This window comes from Pelophylax lessonae, assembly GCF_965119305.1.
Source record: "Pelophylax lessonae genome assembly, chromosome: 4".
Taxonomy (NCBI): domain Eukaryota; kingdom Metazoa; phylum Chordata; class Amphibia; order Anura; family Ranidae; genus Pelophylax; species Pelophylax lessonae.
Window position 1 is genome coordinate 49144697 of NC_138771.1, and position 27073 is coordinate 49171769.

General features: G+C 46.5%; 1 protein-coding gene across 1 annotated transcript; it reads right to left on the reverse strand.

Annotated features, from left to right (window-relative positions):
- Nucleotides 1–260: 260 nt before the first annotated feature.
- On the reverse strand, nt 261–26974 carry MRPL46 (mitochondrial ribosomal protein L46). Its single transcript, XM_082255963.1, has 4 exons — nt 26748–26974; nt 17930–18125; nt 14312–14485; nt 261–555 (listed from the first exon to the last, which is right to left on the reverse strand). Exons 1-4 carry the CDS (start codon nt 26949–26951, stop codon nt 305–307), a joined length of 825 nt encoding a protein of 274 aa, XP_082112089.1. The 5' UTR covers nt 26952–26974; the 3' UTR covers nt 261–304.
- Nucleotides 26975–27073: the final 99 nt, after the last annotated feature.

A 27073-nucleotide genomic window follows, 5' to 3' on the forward strand; every position in this document is an offset into this window, starting at 1 on the left:
TTTACCTTTTTCGCCAAGTTAACAGTCACCACTCCTTTAGCAAATCAATCTCAATGACATGACATCAGCTATGCAAGATGCCTGCAATGTCAGGAGAATATATTGTCTAGGTTATTTGAAAATTGTATGTTAATGTTCTTGAAGGATGGTATAATTTATGATTTCTGTATTCATTCCAACGCCTGGGGATCCTGCTCTGTGTACTCACCAAGTCAGAAGAGACCAGACAAGTAAAACAATTTACACACACAAAAAAAAAAAAAAAGTAATTTCTTTATTGAGTTTAAATATGGCTTAACATTGATTATATTTCTATGACAAACTGTTCCACTACAGATAGATATGCTGGTTTTAAATAGTCTTTCAGTTCATCTTTGCTAACCCAGACGTATTCCCCTACTTGCTTTGAAGTCTGCAGTTCCTGGCTTTTTAGCATCGCTTTGAAGAAAAATACTTTGGCTCCAACCGTGTCTTCTGACCGCATTGTCTTGGGGAACTTGTACTTGTAAAAGCCACAGGGAGCGTTTCCTAAGAAGTTTGCCTCAGTGCGATTACCTGTGCAAAATACAGGATATTCATGACTTTTGCAAGGTCTATTATCAGCCTTCATATCAATTCAATCAGAGACAACTTACATTTAAATATGAAAAGGCTAAAACTAAAAGACTACGAACCACCTAGGAGTCCCACACAGTTTAACAGTAAGCACAAGCAGTGTTACAAATGAATGTCCACAGCAACCGCTAGCTAGTTTACACGTTAACCACTTCCAGACTGCCCACTGTATGTATGTGTAGAATTATTTTTTATATACACACACATTATTATTATATATATATATATATATATATATATATATATATATATATATATATATATATATATATATATATATATATACACACACACACATACATACACACACACATACATATATACACACACACACACACGTTTGATCTTAAAAGCCGCAGGTATGGACAAAATTCCAGCATTTTTCATACAGTGGGTAAATCTTACTGGAGCATTCGGTTAGCCCGGAGCAGAGCCAATCCTCTCCGTCACTGGGCAGGAAGCTGAATGAGGGTGAGATAGCCCCCATTCGGCTCTATGGCCAATGAGGAACGTCACTTACGCCTTCCTGACTATTTTTTTTCCATCTTTTAAAAACAAAAAAGCAATTTTGCCTTTTAAGTGTAAATGTGAGATCTGAGGACTGACCCCAGACCTCACAATAAAGAAGCCCTGTCACGCTTATTTCTATTACAAGGGATGTTTACAATCCTTTTAATAGGAATAAAAGCGATCAACATTTATTTAAAGACTGTGTAAAAATAAACAAAAAGTAAAAGATAAAAGTAAAAAATATATAAAGTGCCCCGTCCCTCCAAGCTTGCACATAGAAGCGAACAGTTAAGTCGTGCCCACATATGTAAAAGATGTTCAAACTACACATATGAGGACACTGCGTAACATGTAAAAAAAATTAAAAGCGCTGCCTATGGAGATTTTTAAGTACCATAGTTTGTTGCCATTCCACGAGTGTGCGCAATTTTAAAAGCATGACAAGTATCAATTTACCCCAAACACACCTCCAAGATGACCACTGTCTTGCTCTAGAAGCTGAGGGTAAAGGCAATGGACTGGCAAAGCATGTCTCCAGACCTAAACCTTATTGAGCACCTGTGGGGCATCCTCAAACAGAAGGTGGAGGAGCGCAAAATCTCTAACATCCACCAGCTCCGTAATGTCGTCATGGAGGAGTGGAAGAGGACTGCAGTGGCAACCTGTGAAGCTCTGGTGAATGCCCAAGAGGGTTAAGGCAGTGCTGGAAAATAATGGTGGCCACACAAAAGATACTTTGGGCCCAATTTGGACATGTTCACTTAGGGGTGTACTCACTTTTGTTGGTCAGAATCTCCCTTTGCAGGGATCTCGTATTGAACTGTGCAAACGGAAACCGCCTCGAAGAAGGATACCATCAGGCCCAGCACATACATGCAAGTCCGGAGAGATGACCAGCAGGAGATGAATTACAGCCTGCAATTTTTGTAGTTTGTCTAGAGCAGTGGTTCTCAACTCTGGTCCTCAGGACCCACTAACAGGCCAGATTTTAAGTATTACCTTGGGGAGATGCAGACTAGAATACTGCAATCACTGAGCAGCAAATGAGATCACCTGTGATGCAATTTAGTTATCTTGCAAACCTGGCCTGTTAGTGGGTCCTGAGGACAGGAGTTGGAGAACCACTGGTCTAGAGGAAGGAGCACTAAGGCCAAGTCTGGAGTCAGGCCCAAATAGTCCAGCTTTGTGGACGGAACCAGGGTAGACTTCTGAAATTTCAGAATCCAGCCAAACTCCCGCATAGTTAGTATTGTGATCTCCAGGAACTCCAGAGCAGAAGGAGACTGCTCGCAGAAGGAGATCGTCCCAAGTAGCCCAGTACTGCAATACTTGGCGTAGCAAGGCTAGCACCGGAGCCAACACTTTTGTGAAGACCCGGAGGAGCAGAGGTGAGGCCAAAGGCCAACAACACAAACTGATCATGCTCCTCCCCCACAGCAAAGCAGAGAAAACGCTGGTGACTGGCACATATTGAAATGTTAAAATAGGCATCCTTGATATCTATAGAGGCAAGGAAATCACCCTGATGCAGGGATGCCCCCACCATTCAAATGGACTATTCTACACTTCTGTACCCACACAAAGCAGTTAAGTGCCTTGAGGTCCAGGACTGGATGTACTTTTCCTTCGTTCCTGGGGACTGTGAACAGGTTTGAGTAAAAACCTGAAAACTTTCCGAAGTCAGAGCAATCACCCCTTGAAGGAACAGGTCTTGTACAACCCCAAACAGACCCTGTAACTGGTCTGGGGACAGGCGCAGGTTGGAAGGAAAAAACCTTGCTGGGGAACAAGAGCGAAACTCGATCTTGGAGCCGGACTGAATGACTTTGTGGACCCACTTGTCTTGTACCAGGAAGTCTACGGGTCTGGAAACCAGCGAAGACATGACCACCACCCCCGATATGGAGGAGGAGTCTTGTCCGCAGGTATAGAGAAGCCTGCTTTCGGCTGGCCAGACCAGGTTCATTCGGATCCACCACAGGAGGTCCTGAAAGGCTTCAAGCCCTTGTTAGTCACCCCTGAGGGACGGGAAAAAAAACAAAAAAAACGTATGAGCCGAGAAGGAAGGTCCACGACGAGGTAGCCTGCGGAAGAAATGTACTCCCACCCCCCCCCCCCCCGTGGGTTTTTTAATGAGGTCATCCAGGGTAGCTCCAAACAGGCTGTCTCCTTGAAAAGGGAAAGATCAGTCAAGGCCTTTTTAGAAGTCCGATTCACAGACCAGCATTTAAGCCAAACGACACGCCAAAGAACCACCGTCAAAACAGAAAGGCGAGCCATCAGAGGAGCCACATCCAAATAGGCATCACAGATAAACTGCAGCCCCTGGACCAGCTGGTCTGCCAGATCAAAGGCAGGGAGGAGCCGTTCTCCCTCCAGGTCAAAACATAGACGCTTAGCCCACTCGGTCAGAGTTTGCAACACCAGGGCAATGGTAAATTCAGGCCTCATTGCTGAACCAGCTAAGGTGTACATAGTGCGGGCCACAGCCTCCGCCTTCCGGTCAGCGGGGTCCTTAAAGGCCGGGGACTCTTCAACCGGACTCATGGTTGCCTTGTTTAACCTGGAAACCGGAGGGTCCACCACCGGTGGAACAGTCCACTTTTTATAAAGTGACTCTCATAGGGGTAACGCCTAGTAAATGGGGGGACGCATTGGTCGTCCCCACTCTTTTGCAACAATTCCATCAAAATAGGCAGGGAAAGGAAACAACTTTGCCACTCTGGATGGCTTGCGAGTGCCAAAGGGTACCTGCGCCTCCGTAGCAGCTTCAGGGTCTCACGCACAGATACAATCAGTGCATCCACCAGCGCATTCTCATGTGCGGTCGCAGACGTGGAAGAATCATCTTCACTATTAGAGGATTCCAGGCACGTGGTCAGACACCCAGAAGGGGGACCCACGTATGCGGCAGCTGAATCATATTCAGGATCTCATGAGGCTGGGGGCACTTTTTGCTAGCCTATTGCCCGCAAGCCACCTCCACCAGGGACACAAGGGACTCCAGGACCACCGTCAGCGCATGGATCGTTGGTTCGGACACGAAGGTCCCCGCACCCACAAAGAGGGAATCAAGTGAGGAAATGGGATCCAAAGACTCCGAGTCACCAGGGGGACCCCACAAAAAGTGTAACACACTGCTAAAGGACGACCCCCATGGCACTGGTAGCACAAGGCACAGAGCCATCCTCAGCAGTGAGGGAGAGGACCCCATCAGACTCCAACCGCCAACAGGCACCTGCAACCACCAGGGGAATCTGCAATACACGTGCGGCAATCAGGAAGCTAAATGATCTAGGAGTCAGCACCAGGAGATAAGGGGTAGGGCAAGGCGGACGATATATCGGTGGCCGGTATGCTCTTTCCCCAAAATATCGGTCTCGGCCCCGGAACTGGCCGATATTTTTGTGACCTTCTTAGGCCGCCTCCCTTACCTTGGACAGCCTCATCTGGAGTCGGGACTAGTCTCAAGGGAGTGTATCACAGCCATACACCCACCCACAGCAGCCCGGTGCCAGCCAGCCACCCACATCCAAAGGCCCTGTACCAGCCAGCCACCCACCCACCACAGGGTGCCAGCAAGCCATTAAGCATTAAACAAAATTTAAAATATGTATTTATTGTAATTTTTTTTTTACATTGTACTTCTCATTTCTTTTTTTAATCTGATTGGACTTAATTGCCATCACTAGTGATAAACATCCCTTGTCATAGTATGGGCCCTGACAAGTCCTCTTTATGGAGAGATCCCTCCAGATCTTTCCCCCGTTACCCCCAAAGCATCTGATCAAACCAACACCATCAAAATCCTCATCGCTCCTGGTTTCTGGAGTTAGAGTGGGAGGAACAGAAATGTCTCTGTCTAAACCATCAGAGGAGATCTGTGTCGCATTGATACCAGGCTCCCTTATGGGAGGTTGTGAGGGTTGAACCTGCCTGATCAAGTGGCGGTATAATTTCTCCAGTCACTAAAGCCCTGTACACACGTAGCGATTGTCGGCCGTAAATATTCGGCCGCCGACCGATCGGCCAATTGCCGACAACCGACTGAGACTTTTCGGCCGAACAGAATCTGGTGTGCAGGCATTAAAATTTTTGTTGGCCGTCACCAGAACGGCCGATTGTTCGCCAGTCAGTACAGAATTCGGCCGACAAACAGCAGATTAGCAAGACTGGGCATGCTCAGAAAAGAAAAAAACACACGGAAAGTTAACCATCACATGACATTACTTCTGCGGTCGGCTGTTGTTGGCCAACAAAATTCATGTGCAGTCTTTTGCAGTTTTTAACCGACAGGACAGCACCGGACAAAAGACGTCCGATCGTTCGGCCGACAATCACTACGTGTGTACGGGGCTTTACTTTATAGGGAATTGTAGGCTCAAAAAATGATCTCTCAATCATTGCTAACCCTCCCGTTGGAGGACGTATACTGTACATGTATGGCAGACGGGAAGCAGTTCAAACCCCCCCCCCCCCCCCAGGGATCCAGTGCACATCGCAATTGTGCAGGGGTTGCTGAGCTGTGTTGGCAGATAACTAGCCCCACCCACCCCTACCTATCCAACAACATTGATCAATAAAGATGGGTTTCTGAGTGAACTTTCAAGAGGAGAGGGGGCATGACAGGCAGTGTTCAGCTCCTGCCTCTCCGCCTAAACTACCAGACAGAAATTTTGTGTAGTCTCATCTCTTAGGGCTGCGGCCTGCTTTTCAGGACACAGAGTGGAAACTGTCAGCTTGTGTTGGGAATGATTTCAGCTGGAGAAAAGGATCCCTTACAAAAAGGCAAGCTTGTCCGAGCAGCCTAGTGTAGTACTTGGCTTATGCCATTATCAGCTTGTGGTTTTGTGAATAAAAGCCCTTTTTGTGCTCCTTCCTAAAGAAGCCTAAACAGAAAAAAAAAAAATATGGAGGTTGTTCGTGTGTATCTCTTTTGGAAATGCTAGTCCTCTGTCCTTCATACTGATACAAATGGATTTTTGTAAGAACTTACCGTAAAATCCTTTTCTCTTAAGCTCATTGACAGACGTAGTCTTCTTGATTCTCAAGAGCTGGGTTATGTTGTCTCCGCAGGAGTAGGACTAGGCAGAATGACAAAACGTTCTGGCTCCACCTTAGGGGCAGTCCCTGAGGGTATATCCTCCCTCTCTGCTACAGGGAATCAGTTCTGTTTAAAGCAGTACAGAGAATTTAACCCAACCCAACTCAATGATAGAGGGGCGGGTACTACGTCTGTCAATGAGCTTAAGAGAAAAGGATTTTACGGTAAGTTCTTACAAAAATCCATTTTTCTCCATCGCTCATTGACAGACGTAGTCTTCTTGATTCTCAAGAGCTGGGACATCCAGAAGCAGTGCCACAAATGAGGGGTGGGATTGACAAAATCAAATCCAATCTAGAAGGCCCAACCGGTGCCAAACTAGAAGTTTTAAAGGCTCATTATAAACAAAGAATGAGACTAAAGAAAAATTTTCCAACGGAAAAAACCCTCGAGGTAGACCACTGGTCTCCTCAAATTGCGGCCTGCAAAACCTTGCGGCCAAACGAGGCATCAGATGATGCCATTACATCAATTTTATAATGTTTAGTAAAGGTATGCACCGACGACCAGGTAGCCGCCTTGCACACCTGGACCACTGACGCCTGATGGCGAAAGGCCCATGACGCACTAAGTGCCCGAGTGGAGTGCGCCTTAACAGGGAACGGGGGCTCCCGACCCTTAATAGAATAGGCCTGTACTACCGTCTGTCTGATCCATCTGGAAATGGTCGCGGCAGATGCAGGCAACCCCTTTTTGGGTCCATCTGGGATCACAAAAAGTGAATCCGTCTTGCGAAACGAGTCTGTCGTTTTCAAGTATACCCTGATCGCCCGGACCACATCCAAGGAGTGTAAAGCAAACTCCCGAGGATGACTGGGCTTAGGACACAGGGAAGGTAATACAATTTCTTCATTCAGATGAAATTCTGAAACCACTTTTGGTAGGAAGGATGGATTCGGACGAAGAACCACCTTATCTCTATGAACCACCAGATATGGTGAACGACAAGATAATGCGGCCAGTTCTGACACCCTGCGTGCAGAAGTAATAGCCACCAAGAAGGCCACCTTCTGGGACAACGCGGGTAGAGGAATCTCCCTAATATCTTCAAAGGGAGGTTTCTGAAGAACCGACAACACTAAATTAAGATCCCAGGGGGGTAACGGCGCGTGCACTGGCGGAGCCAGATGTCGCACCCCCTGGATGAAGTTCCGCACCAAGGAATGAGTAGCCAAAGGCTTCTGAAAGAAGATGGCTAATGCTGAGACCTGACCCTTGATAGTACTCAAGGCCAGTTTCTGCTCAACCCCTTGTTGCAGAAAAGCCAATATTCGACTAATCGAATAAGACCGAGGACGGAACCCCAAAGGTTCACACCATGCAATGTAGGACTTCCATGTGCGATGATAAATCTTTCTGGAAGTCGCTTTCCTTGCTTCAACTAGAGTAGGAATAACTGAAGCTGACAAACCTTTGTCCTTCAGCACCTGGGTCTCAATAGCCAGGCCGTTAAAGCCAGCGATCGTAAAGCAGGATGGAAGATCGGTCCCTGAGACAGTAGATCCTCCCTGAGAGGAAGTCTCCATGGGACGTCTGCCACCAGTCTGACCATGTCGGCGTACCAAGCTCGACGAGGCCAGTCCGGAGCTACCAGGATTACTGGGATTCCTTCCTCCTCTATTCTGCAAAGAAGTCTTGGCAGTAACGCGAGAGGAGGGAAGGCATATATTAGCTGGTATTGCCCCCACGGGGCGATCAGTGCGTCTGCGGTTTCTGCTAGAGGATCGCGGGAGCGAGCCACGAATCTCTGAACTTTCCTGTTGAATCGTGATGCCAACAGATCCACATCCGGGGTGCCCCACCGTAGGCACAACTGGTGGAAAACGTCTGGATGGAGGGACCATTCCCCCTGATCCAGGGTCTGACGGCTGAGATAATCTGCCTGCCAATTCTCCACCCCCGGAATGAACACCGCAGAGATTGCTGGAACAAATCGTTCCGCCCAGCGAAGAATGCAAGCCACTTCTTTGGCCGCTCGGACACTCTTGGTGCCCCCCTGGTGATTGACATAAGCCACGGCCGTGGCATTGTCCGACTGGATCCGAACCGGGCTGCCCTGGAGCTGCTCGGTCCAGTGAATCAGACAAAGTCTGATCGCTCTCAGTTCCAATACATTTATCGGTAACCTGGATTCTTCCGGGGACCAAAGTCCCTGGGCAGATAACTGACCAAGAATTCCTCCCCATCCGGATAGACTGGCATCCGTGGTCACTATCGTCCAATATATTGGCAGAAATGACTTTCCCTGGCTGAGCATTGGAGACCGAAGCCACCAAACCAGAGACTCTCTGGTCTGTTTGCTCAATCGTATCTGATTGTCCAGGGATTCCGGATTCCGATTCCATCTGAGAAGAATCTCTTGCTGAAGAATTCGGGTATGGGACTGGGCAAATGGGACTGCTTCGAACGAAGCCACCATCAACCCCAGAACCCTCATGCAAGTTCGAAGAGAAGACCAGCTGTTGGACAGTAACAACTGGACTGCAGATTGAATCTTTCGGAGTTTCCCTACCGGAAGAAAAACTCTTGTCCTGACTGTGTCTAGAATTAGACCCAGATATTCGAGCCTCTGGGTGGGAACCAGAAATGACTTTTGCTGGTTCACCAGCCACCCGAATTCCTGTAAAGAAATCATAGTAATTTCTACGTCTTGTAGCAAGGTCTGAGGAGACTCTGCATGAAGCAGAAGATCGTCTAGGTAACCTAGAATCGATATGCCTCTTTGGCGCAGAAGTGCCAACATTGGGGCCAACACCTTCCTGAAGACCCGCTGAGCCGTGGCGAGACCGAAAGGTAACGCCACAAACTGATAGTGGTTCTCTTCTACGGAAAAACGTAGAAACCGCTGATGTCCTGCGAAAATGGGAATGTGAAGATAGGCGTCCTTGATGTCTATGGACGCTAGGACATCCCCTGGATGCAGGAAGGCTGCTACCGTGCGAATGGACTCCATTCTGAATCTTCTTATGTTGACGAAAGAATTGAGTGCTCTTAAGTCCAGAATTGGACGCACTTTGCCCTCTTTCCTGGGTATTGTAAACAGGTTTGAATAAAACCCTTGAAACCGTTCTGTCCAAGGAACGTGGACTACCACTCCTTGTTGTAGTAAATCTGTGACTGCTCTCCGCAGATCTTCTAAACGATCTGCGGATAGTCGGATATTGGAAGGGAAGAATCGCGCCGGTGGGAGAGATCGAAACTCGATCTTGTACCCTGACCTTATGACTTTGCAAACCCATTTGTCCGGGATTCTGGAAAGCCATGGATCCGGGAACCGGCGAAGACGTCCCCCCACCCCAGTTATGGGTGGGGGCGCACCTTCAGGCTTTGGATGGTTTATCTTCAGGTCTGGAGGGGGCGGGCTTTTGCTTGCCCGACCAACGACCCCTGACGCCTCCTGCAGGAGCTTTGGAGGACTTAGTTTTTTCACCCGCTGGACGAAAAAACCTCTTGTGAGCAGAAAAAGAAGGCCCTCGTCTTTGACGAGTTCCTCTACCTTTAAAATTTTGCGGTAAAAAGGTGCTTTTTCCACCGGTGAGATCCTTAATGATCTCATCTAAGTTGGCTCCAAATAGACGCTCTCCTGAAAAGGGGATATTAGCCAATGCTTTTTTGGAACCTTGGTCGGCTAACCAACCTTTTAGCCACAGTGTACGCCTGAGAACCACTGCTGAGACTGATGCTCGCGCCATTAATGGAGTGGCGTCTAAAGCCGCATCACATACAAACTGTAACCCCTGTATCATTTGTTCCAACAAATCTGATACCGCCTGAGGGACTTCTTCTAAGTCCCGGCGTAACCACTTGGTCCATTCAGTTACAGCCTGCGAAACCAGACCAATAGCAATTATTGGTCTGAAAGCTGATCCAATCAAGGAAAACATGGTGCGAGACATAGCTTCTATCTTGCGATCCACTGGATCTTTAAAAGACGGAGCGTCTTCTAAAGGAATAACCGTGGCTTTATTCAATCTAGCAATAGGTGAATCCACCACAGGTGGTTCTGTCCATTTCTTAATAAGGGTTTCCTCAAACGGATAACGCCTGTCAATGCGTTTGGAAATATTAAAAGTGCGTTTTGGCAATTCTTCTTCGATTGGATTGCCAAAACATTTGGGCAATGGAAAAACCTTCGCCACTTTGATGCGCTTTTTAGTCCCAAAAGGGATCTCAGTTTCAGCTATTTCTGATGGAATACCCTGTAACCTTAAAGTCTCTTGAACAGATACAATGAGTGCGTTTACCAACGCTTCCTCTCGGGCTATGGCGGATGCCGAAACATCCTCCTCACTGTCTGAAGAGACAGGACCCGAGACACCAATACCAGATGAAGTACCTGCAACTGCAGAAATAGGCTCAGAGTCTGAATCCGAGGTTTCAGATAATAAGGGGTTAGGCGGGGGTCGCTTTCTTGCGCCCTGTCCCTGACAAGCCACTTCCACCCGGGACACAAAAGTTTCCATAATAGCTGACAAAGATTCAATTGTCAATGGGGTGCTGGAGGATCCCGCAGACCCCTCGAGGGGATCCGGAGGAGATACATGAGTGGCAGGGTCCATGTTAATACAGGACACCTTTGCCAGCAAAACAAAAAAACTTTTTCCTTTTTTTTTTTTGTGTGTCTCCCCCTAGCGCAATAGCGCCCCTCAGAGTACCTGCTTCTCGATCCCAGAGAGAGAGAGAGGGACCCCCAAGGCTCACCAACCGATGCAGTGCAGTTTCCAACAAACTGCAGTCAGCGTCTGTCTTACACAGACTGGAAGGAGCTGTTTGCTTTTTCCCGGGCAGAAGGCGTGGCTCCGCCCCCTGTGTACGCCTTCCGGCGTTCCCAGCCCTCCACGAGGTAGCTGGGCTCACAAAACATGGCCGCCCCCATAGAAGAGACATAAGACTCCAAAAACATGGCGGCCGGCGTGACCTGAGGACATACATGCATTCGGTCTACGGCAAAATGGCGGCGGACCGCCGATATCGTCTTCCCAGCACATCCACCTGCACTCTGCTAAGAGGTGACATATGGATCTACAGAGATACACTGCACATAAGGTAGGATTATACCTCCTATGTCTGCTGTAATGTTACAGTCTGCTGGGTAGAGTGTTAGCTCTTGAACCAAGTCCATTTCCCACAAACACATGCTGTATTACAAGGGGGACTTGTAAGTATCAGATATATACTGACCATATATGGAGGGGCCCATAATATATACTGCCTCATAATGAGGAAAAAAGGGAACGTTTACTCACCATACCGAACCGACAGGCACCCTCTCTTCACAATACCCTCTCCACCGGGGTGGGGGTTTGTGGACGCCTCGACTCTCTGGTACCTGGCGTCCAAGCGAGACTTTTAACTCGCAAAGTCAGTCCCTTTACTGGGACTCCGTCGCGGCCGACCCAGCGCACTGGTCTGCACGCGCTTGTAGGCAGAAAACCGGGGTGACCACTGGATCTCAACATCCAGCCCGTCGCCCGGCCCCGCATACTTACTTGAATATGTCGCGGCCGACCAAGCGCAATGCCATGGTCTGCGCGCGCTCGTAGGCCGGCTGGGGTGACCACAAGTGTCACCCAGTCCGGCATTTTTGCTTGAAGATCTCACAGGAAAAAAACACTGGAGAAAACTACCTAAAAAATGTCTTTTTCTTAAAGAAAAAAAGTCTTGCCAGGACCAAAAGATCCCAGCAAGGAACTTAGGTCCTTACTCCTGACTAGACAGAAAAAAACTGATTCCCTGTAGCAGAGAGAGGGAGGATATACCCTCAGGGACTGCCCCTAAGGTGGAGCCAGAACGTTTTGTCATTCTGCCTAGTCCTACTCCTGCGGAGACAACATAACCCAGCTCTTGAGAATCAAGAAGACTACGTCTGTCAATGAGCGATAGAGAAAAAGGCTTTAAGGCTACGTTCACATGTCAGCGTAGCGATCACAAGCAAAATCACAGCGATTCTGCCTGCGATGCGGAAATCATTGCAAATCGCGGGACGCCTGTGCGTTGCCCGTGATTTGCAATAGCACCCCAAATGCTGTGCGATGTTTGCTGCGATTTCCACCTGCCGAACCCAACGGTAACATCACGCAAAAAAAAAAAAAATCACGTGACATGACAACCCAAAGAAGCTCTTGTACCTTTTCTGGGCGTCATGCGTCCCGCAATTTTTTTTGCATGATGTAACCGCGATTCGGCAGGCGGAAATCGCGGCAACATCGCACAGCGTTTGGGGTGCTATTGCAAATCAGGGGCAACGCACAGGCGTCCCGCAATTTGCAATGATTTCTGGATCGCGGGCAGAATCGCTGTGATTCTGCCCGCGATTGCTACTCCCACATGTGAACGTAGCCTTATATATTGCTGCTATTTCTGCTCACTTCCTGTTCTGATATTATCTGGACAGGAGAGGGAAATCTCCCCAGTGTGAGGACAGCGCAATAAAAACAAATCAAAAAAGTTTAAAGCGTTTCTCGTTGTGGTTTTGCTGTCTGCACCCCTTGGGGGAAATTCCCTTCAATTTCTGTTCAACGGGTACTAAAGTGAGGGTAAAATTTCCTATATAGGGACACAGACAGCAATAAAAGGTGGTAGAGGATACAACTACCTCTTCCTCCTACTAGATCAGTGGTCTCCAAACTGTGGCCCATTGCTTGCCTTTATCCAACCCAAGGGGCAGAATTCCTCCCACCGACGCCAACGATGGGGCAGAATTCCTCCCACCGACACCAACGATGGGGCAGAATACCTCCCACCGACACCAACGATGGGGCAGAATACCTCCCACCGACACCAACGATGGGGCAGAATACCTCCCACCGACACCAACGATGGGGCAGAATACCTCCCACCGACACCAACGATGGGGCAGAATACCTCCCACCGACACCAACGATGGGGCAGAATACCTCCCACCGACACCAACGATGGGGCAGAATACCTCCCACCGACACCAACGATGGGGCAGAATACCTCCCACCGACACCAACGATGGGGCAGAATACCTCCCACCGACACCAACGATGGGGCAGAATACCTCCCACCGTCACCAACGATGGGACAGAATACCTCCCACCGACACAAACGATGGGGCAGAATACCTTCCACCAACGCCAACAATGGGGCAGAATTCCTCCCATTGACGCCAACAATGGGGCAGAATACCTTCCACCAACGCCAACAATGGGGCAGAATTCCTCTCACCGACGCCAACGATGGGGCAGAATTCCTCCCATCGACGCCAACGATGGGGCAGAATTCCACCCAACCGACGCCAACAATGGGGCAGAATACCTTCAACTGACGCAAACGACAGGTCATTGTTCACTCACACTGGATGCCAGGACATCTACTCCTACTAGCCCTAGTCTGCCCCCCCCTAAAGTCTGAAGTTGGCCCTTTCTTTAGAAAGTTTGGATGCCCCTGCTGTAACTAAAATACAGAAAAAGTGCTTTGGCTGGTTTCTGGGCTAAATTTTTTGCTTGCTTATTAAATCACCTTATGTAGTCTCTTCAGTAATAAGAAGAAATTGCATCCAGGGTCCACCCAAATGCTGAAATATAATTACAGCATAATTATAATCAACGGTTTTCTTTTTCTATAGAAGACTGTTAATCATGTACGAGATTGTTGGCAGCGTCTGCTTTTTTCTCTCTCCCAAAGTGTAGGAAAAAATGTGGAGGAGAAACAGGGAGAGAATGATTTCAAAACACACTTCAGTGGTAAAAGCAGGAAGTTGAGAAGTTGGCAAACTACATTTACCTTTTCAATATGTGAATTTGGAACCTCAGGTTGTCAGCCCAGGAGCTTAAAGCTGGATACACACTATCCAACGTTTGTTGTCAGATTTCCTTCAGATTTACCTTTTCTATGTAGTGCAAGGGCCTGCCAGATTGCATACACATTGAAAGTGTTTAGGTTTGACCTCATATTATATGGTTTTGGTAAGTCAAAAGGAAAAAGTCTTCAGAAAATCTTATAGTGTGTATGGCCCATTATGCACTAGCTAGGGGAAGGAAGGAATTTTTAAAAACATGAAGGTTTCACTTTGCTGTATTGGTAGATAGGACACGGCCAGATTTGGAACCACCTTACCCGACAATGTAGACAAAGCTCGCTCTGCTGTTTGTCTCATGGTTTCTCCAGCCTGCCAGGCCATCTGAGGGAACATCCATATATCTTCATTTCCAAGTCTTTCCTTAACCAGCAGAACCAGTGTGTTTTCTAGCTTCCTGTTTAACGAGGACTTGTCACTTTTCTGATCAGCTTCTACAAAAAAAAAAAAAAAAAGCATAGGTTTTAGAGAGAATTCTGGTTGCTACCACCTTGTATTCAAGCAATACTGAAGTACCAAAACTACTATTCTGGTAATGAAGCTACGAGTACAGTCCCTCAACCAGGGTTCTGTGGGGTTGTAAATGGAACTGAGACTGTTCAGACCAGCTGCCCCACACTCCCTGTCCACTCACTGGTAAGGACAGGGCGCCAGATCAAGCCCTCAACATCTTAAACCTCTTCTCCGAGCAGTGAGAACCGGCAGAGGAAACCCTCAGTGCCACCAGTGACTGCTTGTTGCAGCCCCGGCCACCACAAGAGGGCGCCAATTCCCTAAAGTAAAAAAGTCTCCCTACAGCAAACCGCAAAGCCGCCGCCTCCTCAATTACCAGCTGGCGCGGCATCTTAGTCTGCGCACCCGTGGGCCTCATGGGGACAACAGACATCCCAACTTGCAAAAACTAAACTAATTTCAGGGGAGATGGCACTCCGCCCCCCACTAATTTAACACAACTAGAGGATGATCTAATGAAATGCAATCAATATACAGAGTTTTACTTTGAGAGATATTAAAGGAACACTAACCACTATGGCCACTTCAGTGATTTGAAGTGGTCATGGTGGTAGGAGTCAAACACTGCACATGCTGGGGGCTAGTTGCACCCCTAGCACATCTGACGTACTGCTGGTGGAGAGTGTGAAGGGCGGCGTTGGAGGAAGCATGCAGAGCCGATGCTTCCTGTATCTCCCAGTCTTCTTACAGGCGGAGTGCAGAGCCAGAACCATACAGAAAGCATCGGCACCGTTCCGACAGCTAACACAGACAGCCGGGATATCGGGTGGCACTTGTGGGTGTCAGGGAGAGTCCCGCACCTTGCAGGAGACTTGGGATGTCTGGGACAAGACACCTGCCGCATTGTAGCCCAGGCACCAAGCCGCTAATTCTAGTTGCCAATGCGACCTGGTGCCTGGGGTTTGCCGAGCCCTGTTTTAAGGGCTTCTCTGCGCAACACGTGCAACTACAAAGGGTGGCCATTAAAAGATAGGTTCACCTTTAGAACACCATTATTAAGGATGTAACATGTTCCAGCATCCCCCACCCCCAAGCCCCCTTCCCTAATGACAGTGCGGGTTCCTCTTCCTTGCAGCCACAGAAACATTTAAAACTGGCATGGCTGAGTGGGGCTGCAGCCACACCATTCATTCACAGTATTTGTGAATGACAAGCAGTGCTCAATGGAATACAAGGGACATAAATCAGAGCACTTGTAGCTATTTGTATGTAGTAATTGATAATTACTCTATCTTTCTAACAAAGTTTGCACAGAGCTTTCAGATATGCAATTATTATCTTTTACTTAAAGCCAATCTCCTGGCAAAAAAATAAAATAAAATGCTTTTTATTTTGGAGTACCACACTCCACAGGTTAAGTGCTTGTTTTTGTCTAGGGGAGAGGAGAAAGGAGATACACTTATGGGCCAAACACACTAAGATTTTCTGAAGACTTTTTCCTTTAGATTTACCAAAACCAGATAATGAGGTCAAACCTAAACACTTTCAATTTGTATGCAATCTGGTAGGCCCTTGCACTACATAGAAAAGGTAAATCTGAAGGAAAAAGTCTTCAGACTTTTATAGTGTGTATGGCCCATTACCTAATCCTCCCAGTACAAGACTAATCTGGCACCCCCACACTCCAGTTGTTGACTGGTTGACGTCATCAAGCGCAGAGCTGGCTCCATAGGCCAGAACAGGCCACTTTTGGACCATGGGGGCAGTGCTGTTTTCCAGTGGAAGGAAGGATCAGGTCAGTATAAGCTTTCTCTGCACCCCTAAACAAAACTAGCAGTTGATTCATGCAGTTTGAGCACAGCCCTAATCCAGGTGAAAACTTTTTTTTGGCTAGAGTTGGGCTTTAAAGCTTTTCCTTTAAAGGAGAAGTTCCCCTTCCTTAACGTTACACCGATAATAATTGCGCAACATGTACCATATTACAAAACAGACCTGCACCACCCCCTCCCCAATCTAACAGCTAGCGAGGATCTTCTCTTCCCTGCTAGCTGTCTCAAATTAAAATAAAAAAAAATGTGGCTAAGCAAGCCCCCCCCCCCCCCGTTTCACTCCTTCACAGTATCTTGTGAATGGAAAACAAGGTCTGGCAGCCTTTGTGGGCTCTGCTGATCGCTGGTGTAATGCTTTACAGGCTTCTTAAAAAAAAAAAAAAAAAAAAAAAAAAAAAAAATATTTTTGTACATTTTATTTTTTGTTAAAAGGCGAATGTATCCGTTAACACCCACACGCTGCACATATGCATCACTGGGTGTCCAAGCTGACCAAGTTGCTAGGGGGTCCTCAAACTATGGCTGATTGACTTCCTATCTCCTCTCGCCTGTATAGTTCCAGGGCTAAAGCCTTTTGGCAATGCCATTACCATGACACCATTAACCTTGTTAGCATCTGTAAAGTCCTGTACACCCGGACGAATGTAGGCCAACATCGGGCAGTTAAAGAAAAAAAAAGAAAAAAGGCTGACATTCGGCCCGTGTGTAAGCCAGCAGCCAATCAGCTCCCGATCAACGTGCTCAGCCAATGACAGGAGCGCTGACCGGAGTATTCTGGCGGCGGAGGGGGGCTGCCCCCTTGTCAGAATATAACAGCTCAGAGGGGAAATCATTGTATTAATGTGGATTGTTAGTACAACGGCTCTGACCGGAGCAGACAGTTTTTTTTCATTCAACCCAGAAAAAAAAAAAAACTAATAGTGTGTACCAGGCTTAAGGGTGGCCCCCTGAATACCACTCTAAGGGCTGCATTATTCCTACTGACCAACGTAGGGAAACTTTTTTCCCACTGAAACTCAATTAAATGGTTTTAGTAAGACACCTGAAGATTAAGGCTATGTTCACATGTTAGCGTAGCGGACCGCGGGCAGAATCAACGCGATTCTGCCCGTGATCCGGAAATCGTTGCAAATCGCGGGACGCCTGTGCGTTGCTGTTGATTTGCAACGGCACCCCAAACGCTGTGCGATGTTGCTGCGATTTCCCCTTGCCGAATCGCGGTAACATCGCGCAAACAAAATCGCAGGTCACATGACGCCCCAAAGAATCTCTTGTACCTTTTTTGGGCGTCATGCGACCCGCGATTTTGTTTGTGCGATGTTCCCGCGATTCGGCAGGTGGAAATCACAGCAACAGCGCACAGCGTTTGGGGTGCCGTTGCAAATCAACAGCAACGCACAGGCGTCCCGCGATTTGCATTGATTTCCGGATCGCGGGCAGGATCACGGTGATTCTGCCCGCGGTCCGCTACGCTAACATGTGAACGTAGCCTGAAGGGAATCCTCTGGGTTAAAAAGCTTGAGATGGGCTGCTACATTATATAAATAATACACACATATTATATACATACACACACTGTGCATTTATATTTTATACCTGTTATTCTGGGAGCAGGAATAAACGCCTTCCACTTCTGCTCCCACGAGTCTTCTAGATCTTGCACCATCACAATATCCTTGCTATCAGAGTCAAAATCACCATCATAGTTATCAGAATGTTTCCTCTGCAGGTTCATTGCATCTTCTATAAGTTGAATCTCATGATCCGAGTACAAACTTTTCTCCAGCTCAATCTGAAACAATTACTTGGATTAGAACAGTGAACAGTAAGTGGCATTTCAAAAGACAAACAATTAATGAGTTGTTCTTTAAGCCCCCGTTCACACTGGGGCGACCTGTCAGGCGGCCCGTAGGTTGCCTCCCATAGAGAAGCTGTGGACCCGTTCTAATAGGAGCAACACAAGTTGCTCTGACTTAGAAAAAGGGTCCGGAGTTTCTTTGGGGCGACCCGGAGCGACCTGCATAGACTTCAATGTTATGAAGTCCGTGCCGGCCGCTCCGAGGTCGCGGTGCGAGCAGCGCGCCGCGACCTATGAGGTCGCCCGGCAAAGTAGCGTCGCCCCAGTGTGAACGGGGCCTAAAAGTGTTTTTTTTTAAACAAAAAAGAATCTTTACCTGTAACATGCTAAGCCTTTATCTTTTAATCTGATCTGGCACAGCCATCGAACCAAAGGACCCTTCCATAATCTTGGGCATGGGTGCTCAACCTGTGGACCTCCAGCTTTTGCAGAACTACAAGTTCCATGAGACACTTGCAAGCCATGATGTTCCACAAAAGCTAGAGGGCCACAGATTGATCAGCCATGATCTATGGCCAGGCTAAAAAGAACTCGCAAGTTGAGACGCCTTAAAGCACGAGAGCCTCTGTGGATACAATTTTTATCATGAGTCCTGAAGACTTACAATTCATCTTAATCGCTTGCGTACTGCGGCAATTTGGAAACTTTTCACCTATTAAAATCAGCAATTTTTTTGGGTTATAAAAGGACTTAGAAACCCCAAACATTCTATATTTTCTGGAAGCAAAGGCCCTGGAGAATAAAATGTTGGCTGTTGCAAATTTTTTTTTTTTGTTTACAAACTTTTTTTTGAGAAAAGTCACAACAATATGAAGGATCAAACATTGGTAAAATGGCCTTAATACGTTTTTTCCTTTATGTTGCATATTTGCACAGCCATTTATTAAATGCCAATTTTTAAGAAAAAAATACATTTATGGGTAAAATATTAGAGGATGTTGCATGAAATTAATACAAACTTGTCATGATTTAAAATTGTGCACATCTGTGACAATCTACGGTACCTAAAATGGTCTATGAAGCTCTCAGGTTAGAGTGAATTGTGACTCTAGAATTATGGCTCTCACTCAGACGTTCTCAGGGATACCTCACCTTCGTACTGCAATCACCATTTACATTTGCATCCTGGACCTATGTATGTGGGGTGCTTTCTTTTTATTCATGATCTCAGTTTTTTACCCCGATCAAGTTCCCTTGTGATAGCTTTGGGCAGCGACAGGTATTCTTTATAGCGACATCAGGGGTCTATTGGACCCCCGATGTCTCCTCTCCCCTTCCCTCCAAGACAGTTAATCAAACTTGACACCAACAAAATTCATTACACAGGGGAAATTTTATTAACCACTTTACCACTAGAGCATTTTGCTGTCTTACGTCTGGGCCACTTTTTGCGATTCGGCGCTGTGCGACTTTAACTGACAATTGCGCGGTCGTGCGACGCCGTACCTAAACGAAATTGACATCCTTTTTTCCCACAAACAGAGCTTTCTTTTGGTGGTATTTGATCACCTGTGCGATTTTTACTTTTTGCGCTATAAACAAAAAAAGAGCTTTATTTTGAAAAATTAATATTTTTCACATTTTTTTTTATATGAAATTCCCCCCAAAAAAGATGTAAAAACCAATTTTTTTTAAAATTTTTGGCCAATTTGTTTTCTGCTACCTATGTTTGGTAAAAAAAAAAAAAAAAAAAAAAAAAAAAAAAAAAAAAAAAAATCGCAATAAGCGTATTTTGATTGGTTTGCGCAAAAGTTATTGCGTTTACTAACAAAGGGAAAGATTTCTGTCATTTTTGGTGTTTTTTTTTTAACGAGTAATGGCGGCGATCTGCGATTTTTTTTGCGGGACTGCGACATTGTGGCGGACAGATCGGACCCCTGACTGACATTTTTGACACTCAGTGACATTACTGCAGTAATCAGTGCTATAAATATGCACCGTTACTGTAAAAATGACACTGGCAGGGAAGGGGTTAATTTTATTGGAGAGGGAGGGGTTAATGTATGCCTGGTGCTTACTAACGTGTGTGGGGGGAGGTGACTGTGTGAGACAGGGACAGATCGCAGGTTCAGCTATGCTGAACACTCCGATCTGTCACTCCCTGTCACTGAGGAGATCCGCCCGCTTGTGTTTACACAGGCGGGCGGATCTCCACACTAGATCCCCGACGATCGGTGAAGAGCAGCGCCGATCGCCGCTGCTCCTCCCCTGGCCCGACTCCCGCTGTGAATGAAAACAGCGGGAGCGCCGCCTACAGGGGAGGAGTCTGGCGACGTAGGTTTACGTCGTCAGACCTACAAGAGCCACTTTGCCGCAGTACTATTACAGTACTCAGCGGTAAAGTGGTTAAAGTGATTCTAAAGGTTATTTTTTTTTTTTTTTAAATAAACATGTAAGAGTCGGTTCACACTGAGACCCCGTTCACACTGTGGCGATCCGACTTGCCGGGGCGACCTCATAGGTGAAGTCAATGCAGGTCGCTCCGGGTCGCCCCAAAGAAGCTCCGGACCCTTTTTCTAAGTCGGAGTGACTTGTGTCGCTCCTATTAGAACGGGTCCTGTGCTAATCTATGGCAGGCGACCTACGGCGACCTGTCAGGCGACCAGGTCGCCCCAGTGTGAACGGGGGCTTAGGCAACACGACTCTGTACTACTTGGGGGGCGACTTGTGCATTCCCATGCACCGCAACTTCGGAGCGACTTGCAGGGACTTCACATAATGGAAGTCCCGAAGTAGTACAGGACCCTTTTTCTAAGTCAGAGCGACTTGTGTCGCTCCTATTAGAACGGGTCCTGTAGCAATGTAGCGACCAAGTTGCCTGACAAGTTGCGCTGGTGTGAACCGGGTCTTACCTGCCCCATAGATTGTAAATGCGATAACTTTTGTGCAAACCCAATTCTACGCTTTTTGGAGGTTTTTAACAAAAATATGTAGCAGAATACAAATTGGCCTGAAAGGATGAAAAATTAGGATTTTTAAGATTTTTTATTGGGAATGTTTTATAGCAGGAAGTAAAAATATCTTAGTGTTTTCTTTTTTTTCAAAATTGCCGCTCTTCTTTTTTGTTTATAGCGCAAATAAATAAATAAAATCGCACAGGTGATCAAATAACACCAAAAGAAAGCTCTGTTTGTGGGGGGGGGGGGACATCAATTGTGTTTGGGTATGGCGTCGCATGACCGCGCAATTGTTAACCACTTGCCGACCGCCGCACGACTATCTACGTCGGCGGTCAGCCCCTCACAGGCAAACTAACGTAGGTCTACGTCGCTTGTGAGGGTCTAGGGAGGGAGCAAGCGCGCGGTCACGGACCCCCCCGCGCGTGTGACCGGCAGACCCGATGTCCGCCGGTCACTCTGCGATCGGCGGGGGAGAGGGAGAAAGTCAGGTGGCTAATGTAAACAAGCTGCCTGTCATTCTCCCCTGTGTATGATTGATGATCATACGGGTCTACTACATAGAACTGTTGATTACCGTTTATACAGCTGAAGCAACAGCCAATCACAGTTAGAATCACGCCCCTAGGGACACACATAGCCCCTCCCTTTCAAAAAAGTTAACCCCTTCACTGCCAGTGTATTTTTACAGTAACAGTGCATATAATATGACAGCTTAAATGCCCAACGAAAACCAAATAAAGGTATAAGCTATCCCAAGCGCTTCAAATGAGGACCACTCACCAATGAATAAATTGGCTATGCAGCTACTTAACTAAAACATATGGAGAAAGATATATAATAGATAGATACTCAGCAATATCCCTATATATATATATAGTAGCGCAAACTTGTCAAGAAGCAAGTGCCAAAAAAATACTGTGCCCACTGCACAAAAGTCCGAAATGCAATAGATGTCACATAGGCAGCAGGAAAAAGTTCAGAAATGACTCAAACAGTCCATAATCCTTCACTCTATCTCCTGGGATGATAATGTACGAAGACGTGTTTCTCAAAAGGATCACCACCACCACCGTGCTCCAAGGGGGGAGGAGAATTGCCCACTCACCAGATGCTGTGGCCCAACCCACTTTCGTGTTTGAGCATTCAGGCTTATAATGATGGTCACTGGTCCAGAGTATCCACAACAGGAATCGCACCAGCGCAGTCAAAAAAAGCTCAGCAGCATATGGGGAGGAGAGAACATAATCCCAATAGCGTGATACCGTTTAAAAGGGTTTTATTAAATAAAAATAAAACATAAGGTAACACACTCACATGTCTTGTATGTCATCAAACGCAAAAAAACAGTCACGAATAGGGGAGGGATGCCCTTCGGGAGATGATGTCCAGGCTCCACGCCGTGGACGCCGCGCCTTCTGGGTAATCCGAACTCCTCTTACACAGCCTGGTTACACCGCCTGGTCACGCCCCGATGCGTTTCGTGATTTCCACTTCTTCCCCGGGAGCGTGACCACGGCGGCTTGGCGGTAACCTTAAATACCCATGCCCATCAACCCACAGGGCGGGGCCAGGGTTGACATCATCGGCCATTGGTGGTTGCTCAGGTGTGTCGACCAATCACAGACTAGATTTACAGGATCACTTCCTCTCAATTCACTAATCTCTATGGTACATTACCCTATAACCCGGAAGTAGGGTGGTGCCGAGGTTCACACCATCGGTTATTGGTGGATGCCTGTAGAATACTGGCCAATAGCAGGCTAAGACAGCACAATAACCCTCCATCTCGCCACTATTCACTACAATGGGCCGTCCTACGACCCGGAAGTATAGCACACAGGAAGTTAATTGCACCCTTATGCTGAAAGCAAAAAGACACCAACCACTCAACCACCAATAGACCGATAGTATCCATACAAAATCGCTAGTGTATATACATACTTAAAACGCTGTAAATTACATCACTTTCCATTGGTAGTGACCATCGTGTTCTGACCAATCATAGTGATTCAGCTTTACGCCCAATTAGCTAAAACTTCCTCCTTAATTAACATATGACCCGGAACAATAATAGCACGGATTCCCAGCCGGATGTAAGGTCTCCATGACCCGGAAGAATAATAACATAGAGTCCCGGCCGGATGTATGGGCTCCACCCACCAGGAAGACCAAGAAGTTATTTATGTGTACTCAGTACACTATGCACAACAGCGCCATCTACCAATGGAAGTGTAACAATGTAAGGAAAATTTGTATGGAAGTTTAATCCATATACCAAAAATATCATAATAATAAACAAAAACATGTCACACCAGAAAAAAGAACACGAATCTATTGGAAACTAATAGGCAAAACTAAATATATAAATAAGTAAAATCATTAAAATATTTAAAATAACCCTAAGCCCATAACCAACGCTTCCACAAAAAAGTAGAAGCCATCTTCAAAACCCATTGGAACATCTTGCAGATGGATGCAGTATTGGGACCTGTGTTGCCCGATGTTCCATCCTTCATTTACCGTAGGGCCCCGAGCTTTGGGGACAGGGTGGTGAAGAAGATCCTTAATCCCCCGGATACTTCCTTCTTTCCGGGTAGACGAGGGTTTCACAAATGTGGGAGATGCAAGTCATGTTCGTATACCCCCCAAAATCAGAGGAGACGCGAGTCCTTTTATGTTGCAGCAATTGACAAGAGTTTCGACATTAGGCATTTCATCACATGTGATACCACGCATGTGGTGTATGCTTTACTGTGTCCCTGCAAAATCATTTATATAGGACGAACTAAACGCACTTTGACAATTAGAGTTGGGGAGCACATCAGCAATATTATTAAGGGCAAAACAGAGCACAGTGTCCCAGCCCATTTCCGTTCACATCACCAACGGGACCCCAGTTGTTTACAATTCTGGGGTGTCGAGCGGGTGACACCCCCGTGGAGGGGTGCCAATTGGGTTAGGGAATTATCAAAAGTGCGAAACAAAATGGATATTCCAGACCCAATCTTTGAGCCCTGTAGGATTAAATATAGAGTTGGATTTAAATTGTTTTATTAGTGATCATTGATTTTAGTTTCCAACTCTATATTATATTATTTTATACTTGATCTTTTTTGTTATTTGATCTTTCATCTTTGGATGATGTGCGTTGGGAGGACCGTGATCCCCCAAAGTGTCCGCACACACAAATGTCCCTAGGCTTGTGACTCATGCTGTCTAGCGTTGGTTATGGGCTTAGGGTTATTTTAAATATTTTAATGATTTTACTTATTTATATATTTAGTTTTGCCTATTAGTTTCCAATAGATTCGTGTTCTTTTTTCTGGTGTGACATGTTTTTGTTTATTATTATGATATTTTTGGTATATGGATTAAACTTCCATACAAATTTTCCTTACATTGTTACACTTCCATTGGTAGATGGCGCTGTTGTGCATAGTGTACTGAGTACACATAAATAACTTCTTGGTCTTCCTGGTGGGTGGAGCCCATACATCCGGCCGGGACTCTATGTTATTATTCTTCCGGGTCATGGAGACCTTACATCCGGCCGGGAATCCGTGCTATTATTGTTCCGGGTCATATGTTAATTAAGGAGGAAGTTTTAGCTAATTGGGCGTAAAGCTGAATCACTATGATTGGTCAGAACACGATGGTCACTACCAATGGAAAGTGATGTAATTTACAGCGTTTTAAGTATGTATATACACTAGCGATTTTGTATGGATACTATCGGTCTATTGGTGGTTGAGTGGTTGGTGTCTTTTTGCTTTCAGCATAAGGGTGCAATTAACTTCCTGTGTGCTATACTTCCGGGTCGTAGGACGGCCCATTGTAGTGAATAGTGGCGAGATGGAGGGTTATTGTGCTGTCTTAGCCTGCTATTGGCCAGTATTCTACAGGCATCCACCAATAACCGATGGTGTGAACCTCGGCACCACCCTACTTCCGGGTTATAGGGTAATGTACCATAGAGATTAGTGAATTGAGAGGAAGTGATCCTGTAAATCTAGTCTGTGATTGGTCGACACACCTGAGCAACCACCAATGGCCGATGATGTCAACCCTGGCCCCGCCCTGTGGGTTGATGGGCATGGGTATTTAAGGTTACCGCCAAGCCGCCGTGGTCACGCTCCCGGGGAAGAAGTGGAAATCACGAAACGCGTCGGGGCGTGACCAGGCGGTGTAACCAGGCTGTGTAAGAGGAGTTCGGATTACCCAGAAGGCGCGGCGTCCACGGCGTGGAGCCTGGACATCATCTCCCGAAGGGCATCCCTCCCCTATTCGTGACTGTTTTTTTGCGTTTGATGACATACAAGACATGTGAGTGTGTTACCTTATGTTTTATTTTTATTTAATAAAACCCTTTTAAACGGTATCACGCTATTGGGATTATGTTCTCTCCTCCCCATATGCTGCTGAGCTTTTTTTGACTGCGCTGGTGCGATTCCTGTTGTGGATACTCTGGACCAGTGACCATCATTATAAGCCTGAATGCTCAAACACGAAAGTGGGTTGGGCCACAGCATCTGGTGAGTGGGCAATTCTCCTCCCCCCTTGGAGCACGGTGGTGGTGGTGATCCTTTTGAGAAACACGTCTTCGTACATTATCATCCCAGGAGATAGAGTGAAGGATTATGGACTGTTTGAGTAACAGTGCATATGTATAGCAGTGATTACTGTAGTAATGTCACTGGTCCCCCAAAAGTGTCAAAAATGTCAGTCAAGGGTCCAATCTGTCCGCCGCAATGTCGCAGTACCGGGAAAAAAAAAAAAAAAAACGCAGATCGCCGCCATTATGCGTTAAAAAAAAAAAAAAAAAAAATGACAAAAATCTTTCCCTTAGTTAGTAAACGCAATAACTTTTGCGCAAACCAATCAAAATACGCTTTTTGCGATTTTTTTACCAAACATATGTAGCATAAAACAAACTGGCCGAAAATTTTAAAAAATTTTGATTTTTACATTTTTTTGGGGGGGAATTTCATATAAAAAAATGTGAAAAATATTGTTATTTTTGCAAAATTTACGCTCTTTTTTTGTTTATAGTGCATGATAAAAAAAAAAAAAAAAAAAAAAAAAAAAAAAAAAAAAAAAAAAAATCGCACAGGTGATCAAATACCACCAATAGAAAGCTCTGTTTGTGGGAAAAAAAGGACGTCAAATTCGTTTAGGTACAGCGTCGCACGACCGCGCAATTGTCCGTTAAAGTCACGCAGTGCCGAATCGCAAAATAGGCCCTGGTCGTTTAGCAGCCAAATCCTCCGGGGCTTAAGTGGTTAAAGTAACGCAGTGCTGAAACACAAAAAAAATGGCCTGCTCATTAAGGGGGAAAATCTTCCGGAGCTGAAGTGGTTAAAAGACCGCTGCGCAAATACAGCGTGACATAAAAATATAGCAACAACCGGAAATTTATTCTCTAGGGTCTCTAAGTGTGTGTGTGTGTGTGTATATATATATATATATATATATATATATATATATATATATATATATATATAATGTTGGGGGTTATAAATAATTTTCTAGCAGAAAATAATGATTTAAACTTGTAAACATAAATTCCAGAACAGGACTGGTCAGCAAGTGGTTAAGTGATACTTTGTATAGAGGACTCGGAGGACCCCTCCCCCCTCGGAGGTCCCCGGGGTTGTACCTGCTGCAGCACATCGGCCACCTCCTGCTGCACGGCGCTCTTCCTGGGTGACAGCACAGCCGGCCTCTTCAGACACACCGCCCCGTGTAAAACCCATGGCGAGCCGGCCGCAGAGGACGCCAACCTCCGCCCCCCTGACACCCGCGCCGCCACCGTCCTGCATGACAGCGCGCCCAGCAACAACCTCCGTACCGGCGCCGCCATCTTGGAACGCCTTACGTCACAACGCCGCGACCTCTCCGCACAGGAGACCGGACCAATATATCCGTAGACTGGGGGGGGGGGGGAACAAAATTTAAAATCACTTCCTACCAGCTGCACACAGC